The sequence below is a fragment of the Erythrolamprus reginae genome, chromosome Z (assembly GCF_031021105.1).
Source record: "Erythrolamprus reginae isolate rEryReg1 chromosome Z, rEryReg1.hap1, whole genome shotgun sequence".
Taxonomy (NCBI): Eukaryota; Metazoa; Chordata; class Lepidosauria; order Squamata; family Dipsadidae; genus Erythrolamprus; species Erythrolamprus reginae.
This window is the reverse complement of record NC_091963.1, coordinates 10,668,763-10,681,420: the sequence shown is the minus strand read 5'-3', so window position 1 is coordinate 10,681,420 and position 12,658 is coordinate 10,668,763. Positions and strand designations below refer to the sequence as shown.

The 12,658-nt window shown below is 42.9% G+C and overlaps 1 protein-coding gene across 3 annotated transcripts in view; it reads right to left on the bottom strand.

The window, feature by feature from the left end:
• DPP6 (dipeptidyl peptidase like 6) overlaps positions 1 to 12,658 on the bottom strand; it is a 571,062-nt gene that overhangs the window by 100,765 nt on the left and 457,639 nt on the right. For all 3 annotated transcript variants that reach the window (XM_070728861.1, XM_070728858.1, XM_070728859.1), the window contains exon 6: positions 9,117 to 9,169. In XM_070728861.1, coding sequence (XP_070584962.1) covers positions 9,117 to 9,169 — 53 coding nt within the window. The remainder of the gene's footprint in view (positions 1 to 9,116; positions 9,170 to 12,658) is intronic.

The following is a 12,658-nucleotide window of genomic DNA, read 5'->3' as shown; positions in this document are numbered from 1 at the left end:
TTTATGTATTGTAGGGAAAGAGATATTGGACGTATTGCGAAATGAATGCCTGAATATTCTTTGTCTTAGCGAAGGTTATCTTTGTTGTTATAATATTTATACACATGATACTAGTAAGAGAGAAATATAAGGACGGGGGACAGAAGGCAATCTGTTGCGCTTATGCACGCCTCTTACTGACCTCTTAGGAATCGGGAGAGGTCAACAGTGAATAGTCTAAGGATAAAGTTTTGGGGGTTAGGTGATGATACTACAGAGTCCGGTAAGGAGTTCCATGCATCAACTACTCGGTAACTAAAACCATATTTCCTGCAGTCAAATTACTTTACTTTGAGTTTGTATCAGTTGTTTGCTCGTGTGTTGTTGTGTTTGAAGCTGAAGTAGTCATTGACAGGAAGAACATTGTAGATGATTTTATGGGCTATGCTTAGGTCGTGTTTAAGGCAACGTAGTTCTAAGCTTTATAAACCTAGGATTGTTAATCTAGTAGCATGTTACGAGTGGAGGAGTGGAGGGCTCTTTTAATAAAGTATCTCTGGACATTTTCTAGGGTGTTTATATAGGGACAAATGACCCCCAATAGGAGCATCAGGTGCATTGATAAGGAAGCCAAAGCGTAACTGCTTTGTACCCATTATGAGAAGACAAGAGCCATTAGAAAAGACCCTGATTTTGGAGGCCAGTGTAAAAGAGGTTAATAGAAGACAAGGTGAATGGATAGTATTTTTGAGGGCGTTAAGGGTGAGTGTTCAAGAACTCAAAAAAGGCAATAACTGGCAGAAAATCCTGGAGAAATGATGGCCACAGGTCACAAAGAATCATGAACACCAGCAGGCTTTTATTCAATTTCTCTTCTGCTTGAAAAAAAAGCATTTCCATCGCTCAAAACCGGGCAGTTCATCACTAGAATTTTAGTTTAGTTATTTGTATGGCTCATTCGGTAAGAAAAGGAGGATCCCAGAATGACCACTAGGTGGCACTCTGGCTTAACCTGAATTTCATCCCCCAATTTAAGAAAATAACAGAAAAGCCAATAGAAACAGAATTCAGAGGGCCCAGAGGTTTTGTTTCCACCTCTGTCAATAAGCCACTAATTTGAACATCTGCTGCTGAAAACAGAGACATTCAAGAGGTGGTTCTGTTGCAAAAATAAGAATAATAAAAGGTGCTCTGGATAACGATGATGGAGTGAAACTGGTCTCATTCCAAAGGCTAGGAAGCTCTAAGATTGCAAAATGTTACAGATGGTAGCATAGCTGCTAAGAATAATGTGGGAATGGTTGAAAACCAAACAATTGAGTTCAGCAACACCTATGAGATGGTTTTTCTGGTCAGGTTTGGCCACCGACGACAATCAATTGAGTTTTAATACAATAACCCAAGCCAAACCAATTCTAGAGACAAGCCTGCTGAGCCACAGGCACTTAGTGGATGGCTCAGATTATTTAGCTGGGTGCCTTTATTTGGCATGTTCTGCACCACTTCTGCAACAGTTTGCAATATTTGGACTGCTCACTGCTCACAGTCACTCATGCCCTCATCACCTCGAGGCTCGACTACTGTAACGCTCTCTACATGGGGCTACCTTTGAAAAGTGTTCGGAAACTTCAGATCGTGCAGAATGCAGCTGCGAGAGCTATCATGGGCTTCCCCAGGTATGCCCATGTTACACCAACACTCCGCAGTCTGCATTGGTTGCCGATCAGTTTCCGGTCACAATTCAAAGTGTTGGTTATGACCTATAAAGCCCTTCATGGCACCGGACCAGATTATCTCAGGGACCGCCTTCTGCTGCATGAATCCCAGCAACCAGTTAGGTCCTACAGAGTGGGTCTTCTCCGTGTCCCGTCAACTAAACAATGTCGCTTGGTGGGACCCAGGGGAAGAGCCCTCTCTGTGGTGGCCCCGGCCCTCTGAAACCAACTCCCCCCAGAGATTAGAATTGCCCCCAGCCTCCTTGCCTTTCGTAAGCTGCTTAAAACCCACCTGTGCCGCCACGCATGGGGGAATTGAGATACTCTTTCCCCCTAGGCCTTTACAATTTTATGCATGGTATGTCTGTACGTATGTTTGGTTTTATAATAAGGGTTTTTAACTGTTTTAGTATTGGATTATTATTATATGCTGTTTTATTGCTGTTGTTAGCCGCCCCGAGTCTGCGGAGAGGGGCAGCATACAAATCCAATAAATAAATAATAAATAAAATTTTAACTTTAATTTAGACACATGTTTGTAAAGGGGCTGCTTAGCCATAGGTTCTTGTATATACTGGATTTTTCAGAGTATTGACACACCGAAGTCTAAGATGCAGTTTTTGCGGAGGAAAATAAAGGGGGGGGGGGATCTGCCTACCACGTATTTATCTGGCTAGCATCCTGAGGCTGGTCAGCTTTGGCATATTATTTTATTCCCTGGTTAGGGCTTTAAAAAACCTTCTTCAAAGAGAGTAGCCATAAAAAAAGCCTGCAAGCTGGGAATGTCGTTGGCACCTGATTAGGGCTGAAAAAATATTATTTGGAGCAAGTAGCAATGAAAAAAAGCCTGCAAGCTGGTAGGAGCAGGGAAGATTGTTAGCACCTCATTAGGGCTGGGGGGTGGGGGGAAGCTTAAAAAAAGCTGCAGAGTATAAAATGCACCCCAAAATTGCAGCCTAAATTTTAAGGGGGAAAAGATGTTTTACTCCAGTGATGGGCAACCTTTTGAGCTTGGTGTGTCAAAATTCGCCAAAACCCCCAGCATAACTCGGGTGGTGTGTCACCTTGAGAAAAAAACCATAATTTTGTGCTAAAAGTGTCTGGTAACCGATTCCAGGCACTCCAAATTTCCTGTTCATAGTGGCACTCCCTCTTGATTCTCCAAGCGGCACCTTTCTAGATTCTCAAGCTTTGACTTCAAGTCAACAAACAAGCTTTGCCGAGTCTTACTTTCACTTTGCAGAATAGTCCCTGGACTCTTTTTTTTAAAAAAAACTCCTGCAGGAGAGGGAGGGGCGCTCTTGCCCCAAAGACTCACTGAAACGGCAAATTCTCACGTGAATTGCAGGTTATTTCCAGAAGCCTGGGACAGATATCCTTGCAAAGGTTTGACAGAAAAAGCAAGCAAAGAGCAAACTTCAAAAGAAGGGAAAAGACGGGAGGGAAGGAGGAGGCGAAAGGAGGAAGGGAGGGAAGAAGGAAGGAAGGAAGGAAGGAAGGAAGGAAGGAAGGAGAGAGAGAGAGAAAGGGGCTCTTTTGGAAGGAACAGGTTTCGTTCTAATGGAAAGAATCAGCTCACCCAATGAAAGGGAACGCGAAGCGACGATATTTCTTCATCTGGAAAAATGGACACCTGACTTCCTTAACGGCCGCGTGTCACTGAAAATGGCTACGCGTGTCAGTGCTGACACGCGTGTCATAGGTTCGCCATCACTGTTTTACTCTGAAAGAGATATATTTTAAACCTCTTTTTTTTTCAAGCCAAGAAGCGAACCCTAAAAGAAACCTTCACTCTAGAGAAATAGTCAAACATACTTAGAATTGTGGGTGCGTATAGAGGGCGCATAATGTAGTTCTACTTCCAAAGGACTAGCCAAATTGTAATACCTTTCTGAAAAATCAGCAGGTGGGGAGGATAGTCTCGGAGGGAGAGGAATAATGGGGAGGGGGGGAGGAAGCTGTTTAAAAGACACCTGAGAAGATGAATGACACTAGAGTAAGCTGAACAACAGATAACTGAAGATGATCTGAAGATGGGTGAACAGTGCAGTCAGGCGGTAGGGAAAGCAAGTAGGATGCTTGGCTGCATAGCTAGAGGTATAACAAGCAGGAAGAGGGAGATTATGATCCCGCTATATAGAATGCTGGTGAGACCACATTTGGAATACTGTGTTCAGTTCTGGAGACCTCACCTACAAAAAGATATTGACAAAATTGAACGGGTCCAAAGACGGGCTACAAGAATGGTGGAAGGTCTTAAGCATAAAACGTATCAGGAAAGACTTAATGAACTCAATCTGTATAGCCTGGAGGACAGAAGGAAAAGGGGGGACATGATCGAAACATTTAAATATATTAAAGGGTTAAATAAGGTTCAGGAGGGAAGTGTTTTTAATAGGAAAGTGAACACAAGAACAAGGGGACACAATCTGAAGTTAGTTGGGGGAAAGATCAAAAGCAACATGAGAAAATATTATTTTACTGAAAGAGTAGTAGATCCTTGGAACAAACTTCCAGCAGACGTGGTAGATAAATCCACAGTAACTGAATTTAACTGAATTTAAACATGCCTGGGATAAACATATATCCATCCTAAGATAAAATACAGAAAATAGTATAAGGGCAGACTAGATGGACCATGAGGTCTTTTTCTGCCGTCAGACTTCTATGTTTCTATGTTTCTATCTAGAGCAGTGGTCCTCAACCTGGGGGTCAGGATCTGGGGGGTCAAACGACCATTTCAAAGGGTTTGCCTAAGACCATGGGAAAAGACAAATCTCCCATGGTGTTTGGAACTTCTATTCTAATAAATCTTCAACGTTGGTGCCTTGGAACGTATTTTTACAATCCCACCAATCAGGCGTTTAAAGTGGGGAGGGGTGGGTTTCTTCTCTGACCTTCCTGCCAGGCAACTTAAAGCTCTGTTCGGAGAATCGGTGCTAGACTTATGATTGGTGGTCACCACAACATGAGCAACTGTATTGGTGTGAGCCACCCTGAGTCCTTGGAGAGGGGCGGTATACAAATCTAAATAATAATAATAATAATAATAATAATAATAATAATAATACAGTATTGTTATTATTATCATCATTATTATTATCATTATTATTATCATTATTATTATCATTATTATTATCATTATCATTATTATTATTAAGAGGTCACAGCATTAGAAAGGTTGAGAACCATTGATCTAGAGTAAGCTGAAAATCTTGTCACATACATCATTGTATCGTCATAGAAATAATCAGAGCATCCTCTTAAACCACCCCCAATGACTATGCTATAGTGCAGAGCTGTTAAACTCCTGGTCCATGGACTGGATGCGTCACACACCAGCCATGTCCACGCCTGGTTTAGCGAAGGTGCAAAAAGTCCCCAAATGCAGCCGTGACGATGCAAATGTAACAGCCCTGATGTAGTGGGTCTTCTCTTGTTCAGAGTTGTATAATAATGTTTTGGAACCTTCAAGTGGTCCAGAATCAGCTGTCTTGAATGACTAAGTATCCCCACATAATACTTCTATTTGTGGAGCCCATCATCTCCTGGAGCTCAATCAAAGTGCTTGTCAGAAATGACAAGCACTTTGACAAAGGGCTTGTCAAAGAATGATATGTGGCAGTTCATCCAAGTTGAGTTCATTATTATTGTTTCACACCTATAGACAGAATCTTGCCAAACTAAAGACTCTACTGTCTGCTTCTGTGAACTACTGTGCTCGTCTTTCTCTCAACACATAATATTTGAATTGTTTTGCACTAATCTGTAATGCACCTCTCCTGTCTTGGGAATCCACTTCTACAATACATTCCATCACAATACTGGTTGTCAGTTCTCAAAACCTACATTTCTTAGGATGCGGGCTCTACAGTACCCCCTATTCCCATGGGATTCTGTCCATCAAATACATTCTAGGACAGTAGACATTCTCTGGGTGACTTCCCACAAAGAATGTCATCTGTTCTGGATTCTGGGAAAAATAATTATGTCGCACAAAATCTGTACTCTATATGCATATTAGTTTCTTAATATGCATTTGACTCCCTGTACTAGGTAGCACATGATGCCATATCTGAGAGTACATGAGCGTTGCTCTATGTCAGCTCCAGCATGTACCAATTGATTTTTGGCCTTCTGGAGGGTGGGGAGAGGCCGTTTTTGCCCTGCCCAGGCTTCATACCAAACTTCTGGTCTGCCCATTGGGTCCATTTTTCGCCATACACAGGCTCTGGAAGCTTTCCTAAAGCCTGGAAAGGGCGAAAAACAGCCCAAGAGGCCTATTGGAAGTCTGGAAGCTCCAGTGAGGTCTATGCGCATGCATGGGGGAGTTGTGCATGCATACACGGAGAGAGGCACTGCATTATGGGTGTGGGCAAGCGCATGTGTGCTATAGTGCGCACACATTCTTTTGGCACTTGAGCAAAAAAGGTTTGCCATCACTGCCCTAGACAGTCTGAGATCAGGTTTATTACACAATCTTAGAGACCAAAAGGAATCATGTGATAAAGGAAGAAATTATACACGCTGAGGTTTCTTTCACGTAGCAAGAGATATTATTATTATTATTATTATTATTATTATTATTATTATTATTATTATTATTATTAATTTATTAGATTTGTATGCTGCCCCGCAGACTTGGGGCGGCTCACAACAATAATAAACAGTATACAATAAATAAGGAGATGTGGGCTTTTTCACATCTTTTTAGCAATAGTGATAGCACTTAGACTTATATACCACTTCACAGTGCTTTACAGTTCTCTCTAAGTGGTTTAGAGGGTCAGCATATGGCCCCCAACGATTTTGGTCCTCATTTTACCAGTCTCGGAAGAATGAGTCAACCTGGAGCCAATAAGATTCGAATTAATCTGCAGTAATGCATTCTAACCACTGTGCCACAGTGGCTTTTAGTAAGATTTATGCATCAATGAGTTTATTTAAACATGGATTTTGGAAAAAGCCATGATTGGTTGGCTTTGCAGAGCATACTAAGACATTATTTGTGGTCTACTAACTACGCTGGCTGAATTCATATATCAATAAGCTAAGCAAAACTCATTTCTTTTCCTGCATGAATAAAAGACTTGCTGTATTTTTTGGACTATAAGACGCAGCAGGACTTTGATGAGGGGAGTAAGGAACAAAAAGTTTTTGCCTTTGATAACACCAGGAGCACTCTGCAGACCTCCCAAACCCTCTGCACACCTGTGGGGCAGAACATTAGGAGGCCAAAAATGGCTGTATTTGGTGTATAAGATGCACCAACATTTCCATCCTCTTTTGGGGTTAGGGCAAAGAGATTCTTATACTCAAAAAATACGGTAGTTGATGAATGGAACATGTGATAAAAAACCACTAATGAAACAGAATATTTTTTCCTATTTATATTTATCTATCTATCTATCTATCTATCTATCTATCTATCTATCTATCTATCTATCTATCTATCATCTATCTATCTATCTATCTATCTATCATCTATCTATCTATCTATCTATCTATCTATCTATCTATCTATCTATCTATCTATCTATCTATCTATCTATCTATCTATCTATCTATCTATCTATCTATCTATTTATTGTTAGAGTTGAAAGGGACCATGAAGGCCATCGAGTTCAACCCCCTGCCCAAGCAGGAACCCTATAGTACACCAGTCAAGTGGCATATAACTAGTCATTACCTATTACCCTCTACAGAAACTTTTTTCTTTGAAGGCAATGGTATTTCTGTAGAACCGTAGTGGCGAACCTATGGAACGGGTGTCACCGGTGGCACGCAGAGCCATATCTGAAGGCACGCAAGGCGTTGCCTTATGTCAGCTCCAGTGCACATGTGCATCATGGGCAGCTGATTTTCAGCCTTCCGGAGTGTGGGGGGAGGCTGTTTTTGCCCTCCCCGATATTCAGGAAAGCCTCTGGAGCCCATGGATGGTGCAAAACAGACCCAACAGGCCTACTAGAAGTTCAGCCCTTTGGGCCCAATTTTCGACATCTATAGGCTGAACAAGAAGGGCAACAAGAATGATAAAGGAAATGGAGCCCCTCCCTTATGAAACCAGGTTGCAATGCCTTGGTCTCTTCAGCCTTAAAAGACGGTGTTTACGGGGTGACGTAATCGAAGTGTATAAAATAATGCATGGGATAGAAAAGATGGATAGAGAAAAATTCTTTTCTCCATCACACAATACTAGGACAAGGGGGCACTCCCTAAAGCTCACAGGTAAGAAAGTGAGGACAAATCAAGGGAAATATCTCTTCCCCAGAGGGTCGTTGGTGTATGGAATTCACTTCCAGAAGAGGTCGTGAAAGCTGTCAGCCTGGATAGCTTCAAGGCAGGATTAGACAGATTCATGGATGCCAAGTGTATTGGTGGTTATAGAAACGGATGTCCATGTGCTGCCTCTATGTTGATTTAGGCAGGCAAGGTTCCCTTGAGTACCATTTGTTGGGGATACAGGGAAAGGGAGGGTTTTGCCTTCTCTTTCTGCTTAAGATCCCCATGGACAATTGGTGGGCCACTGCTTGAGACAGAATGCTGGACTCAATGGGCTTTGGCCTGATTCAGCATGGCTCTTCTGATGTTCTTATGTTCTTGCAGAAGTCCAGAGGCTTCAGTGGGGCCTGCATGTATACACAAGGGGACAGTGTGTGTGTGTGTGAGGTTGTGGGAGCGAGCACTGGGCAGGGCATTGCATTATGGGTGTGGGCACATGCACTATTGCGGGCACACTCTTTTGGCATCCCCCCCCCCCAAAAGGCTCACCATCACTGCTACAGAAGATGCCAAAAAGTATCAAAATGGTGGCCATGGCTGCACAACTGAAGACTCTGGAGTGCATCCTTATCAACATGTAGATTTTTTCTGTCCCTGTTTCAAGGGAAACTTCATGTTTTATTTATAAGTTCTATTTAATGGTTGGAGTTTGTGAATAGTTATCGGTGTGCTCCATATCTAGTAAGTAAGTATTTATTTATTTATTTATCTATTTAGCTATTTATTTATTTATTCATTCATTCATTCATTTATCTATTCATTCATTCATTCATTCATTCATTCATTCATTCATTCATTCATTCATTCATTCATTCATTCATTCATTAGATTTTTATGCCGCCCTTCTCCATAGACTCAGGGCTGCTTACAACATGTTAGCAATAGCACTTTTTAACAGAGCCAGCCTATTGCCCCCACAATCCGGGTTTTATCCACTTTTTTACCCACCTCGGAAGGATGGAAGGCTGAGTCAACCTTGAGCCGGTGATGAGATTTGAACCGCTGACCTTCAGATCTACAAGTCAGCTTCAGTGGCCTGTAGTACAGCACTCTACCTGCTGCGCCACCCTGGCTCAATCTCCCTCACCCTCAATTATCCCACCTACCCTTGGAATGAAGAGTCTTCATTGTATCACTTACCCATTAGGCAGCTTTCTGAGGACATAAAAAGCAGTGTAGGAATACCGGTACATCTGCAAAATAAGAGATATTTTTAAAAATATGATTAGTAATGACAAGACATGGATGGTTGCTTAAAACCCAGTTTAAAAAAAAAAAACCCTCACCAACTTCAATTGCATTTATGTCTTTATTAATAAAGGCATAAAAATTAATTTTCTTCTGTCGGAGCAGAGACAATCAATCCACCTTCTGCCGTTGTGAGATCTTTGCATCTGCTAGGGTGCTTTTGTGAGTCCTGAGGCTTTTGTTTATCGCCACGGAGACCACATCTTTGATGATACTGGGGCATAAGTTCCCAGAAATAACTAAATTTGGAATAACAGATAATGAGGACACTGCAGTCTGCCAGAGGCAGCGTTCGCAGTTATAACTAAACCCAAATAGAGAAATAGCCCAAAACACACTTCTAATCCATTATAAATATACCCAGGCATTAATTTGCTAGCACCAAAAGAAAAGTCACTGTCCTTTTTCCTGTTGTTGAGCAAAAGTTTATGATATCAGTGCTTATTCCTGAACTTTTCATTTGAATATTCTGTTTACTCTTAGGAGTAGCAATTTATAGCAAATCAATGCATGCCATGTTTGACCTGAGAAATAAACTTTGGCATGTCTTTTGAGGGTGAAATTCAAAGAAAAGGTGATGTTAGCAGTGGTTAAGGAGAGACAATGCTACCGAACATAGCGGCTAGGATGCTAGTCCTCACTGCAATCCTCAGGAAGTGATGGATACTTAGAAAGAGTGTACTATATTAAAATAAATAATTTAAAATAATAATATTCAAAGGATATTTACGTAGTTCAAAATACAGGTGGCCCCGGTGGTGAAATCCAATGTTTTACTACCAGTTTTGTGGGTGTGGCTTGGTGGGCGCGGTAGGGGAAGGATATTGCAAAATCCCCATTTCATCCCCACTCCTGAGGGAAGGATACCACAAAATCCCCATTCTCTCACCTGTTCTGGGGGAAGGATACCACAAAATTCCCATTCTCTCACCCGTTCTGGGGGAAGGATATTACAAAATCCACATTTCGTCCCCACTCCTGAGGGGAGGATACCACAAAATCCCCATTCTCTCACCTGTTCTGGGGGAAGGATACCACAAAATCCCCATTCTCTCACCTGTTCTGGGGGAAAGATATCACAAAATCCCCATTCTCTCACCTGTTCTGGGGGAAGGATACCACAAAATTCCCATTCTCTCTCCCGTTCTGGGGGAAGGATATTACAAAATCCACATTTCGTCCCCACTCCTGAGGGGAGGATACCACAAAATCCCCATTCTCTCACCCGTTCTGGGGGAAGGATACCACAAAATCCCCATTCTCTCTCCCGTTCTGGGGGAAGGATACCACAAAATCCCCATTCTCTCACCCGTTCTGGGGGAAGGATACCACAAAATCCCCATTCTCTCACCCGTTCTGGGGGAAGGATACCACAAAATCTCCATTCTCTCACCCGTTCTGGGGGAAGGATACCACAAAATCTCCATTCTCTCTCCCGTTCTGGGGGAAGGATACCACAAAATCCCCATTCTCTCACCCGTTCTGGGGGAAAGATATCACAAAATCCCCATTCTCTCACCTGTTCTGGGGGAAGGATACCACAAAATCCCCATTCTCTCACCTGTTCTGGGGGAAAGATATCACAAAATCCCCATTCTCTCACCTGTTCTGGGGGAAGGATACCACAAAATTCCCATTCTCTCTCCCGTTCTGGGGGAAGGATATTACAAAATCCACATTTCGTCCCCACTCCTGAGGGGAGGATACCACAAAATCCCCATTCTCTCACCCGTTCTGGGGGAAGGATACCACAAAATCCCCATTCTCTCTCCCGTTCTGGGGGAAGGATACCACAAAATCCCCATTCTCTCACCCGTTCTGGGGGAAGGATACCACAAAATCCCCATTCTCTCACCCGTTCTGGGGGAAGGATACCACAAAATCCCCATTCTCTCACCCGTTCTGGGGGAAGGATACCACAAAATCTCCATTCTCTCACCCGTTCTGGGGCCAGCTAAAGGTTATCTGCACTACTCAAAATTTATTACTGGTTCTGTGGACCATGGGAATGCTGCAATGGTCCTGCTGCAATGCATTCACAGAAGCAAAACATTGCCGAAATCTCTCTCGTGCGCATCTCCTTGCGAGATTTTGCTTCCTGTGCATGTGCAGAAGCAAAATTATTATTAGGACACAGGCAGTAATGGGCAGCCAAAATTTTTACTGCCACATTGTGGGTGTGGCTTATTTTGTGGGTGTGGCTCGATGGTCATGTGCCTGGGTAGGAGTGGCTTGCTGGCCAGGTGGGAGTGGCTTGAATGATCATCATTGTTCAAGTGAACTGTTAAATCTGCAATTTACAACCTCACCAGTGTTGCTTGCTGGGGTGACAATTTGCTCAGGGTTTCCTGCTTTTTTCCTCTTTCCTCCTTCCTGGCCTCGGGAAGTGGCAGCGTGAGACTGGAGGGGAGCCAGGCAGGAGAGAGGGAAGCTCCTCCGAGGCCAGGGAGGAGGAAAGAGGAAAAAAGCGAGGAGCACATAGCAGCAGCAGCAGGGAAAAAAGGAAAGCCAAAACGAGACCAGTAATCCAGGAAGTGACAGCCACTGATCAGCTAGAGCTGTACATGCAGCTTCATTTCTGCCAGTGGAACTGCGTTGTCCTGCCTGCTGCCCACCCCTGGACACAGGCGCACACCCACAGCAGAAGCAAAGTTGCACGCACAGCTCAATTTACACTATGAGTACGGCGTCCTTATCTGTACTGGTAGCAACCTGATACTGGTTGTTAGGTGTGAAAAATAACCATGTGACATTTTTTAAATGCCATTATTAACATCATCATTAAATGAATTGCTGTATATCAAGGACTACTTGTAGTTTTCTTTCAATAATTTCTATGTGAGAGATATTAAAATGCTGTCCAGTGTGATTGTGATTGTGGAAGAAGCTGTGGTCATGGAAACGCTCTCATTGTCTAATTGACACACCGCAGAATCTTGACATTTCCTGCTAACAAGGCCACTGAATTATCTAGATTGCAGAAATAAGGCCAACGTGTCCAGTTACATGTGCTCCAAATGGACCACTAATGAACACATCATCCGCTGATAAATATGACAATTCCGAACCATTGTTAGGAATGAGCAAGACAGGGTGATGGAAATGTTTATTGTATTTTTATATTCTCTCCTTGTTTTTGCAGATGTATACAAAGAATGAGGAGGAGGGGGAGCTTATCAAACAATTGCATCCACCCAACACTACTGGAGCACACAAAAGATTAATCAACCCCCTACCATGAAACCATCTTGGATGCCCGATTAATTTTGGAGCAGTGTTTCTCAAATAGTGGGGTGGGCCCCCCTGGGGGCGCATGGATTGATGCCAAGAGGGGCATGTGACTCTGGGAAACACATTTTTGCCACAGGTAATGGGGGGGGGGGTTTGCACTGAACTATAGCACACAGCACAGAGTAGGAGATATTAAGATAACA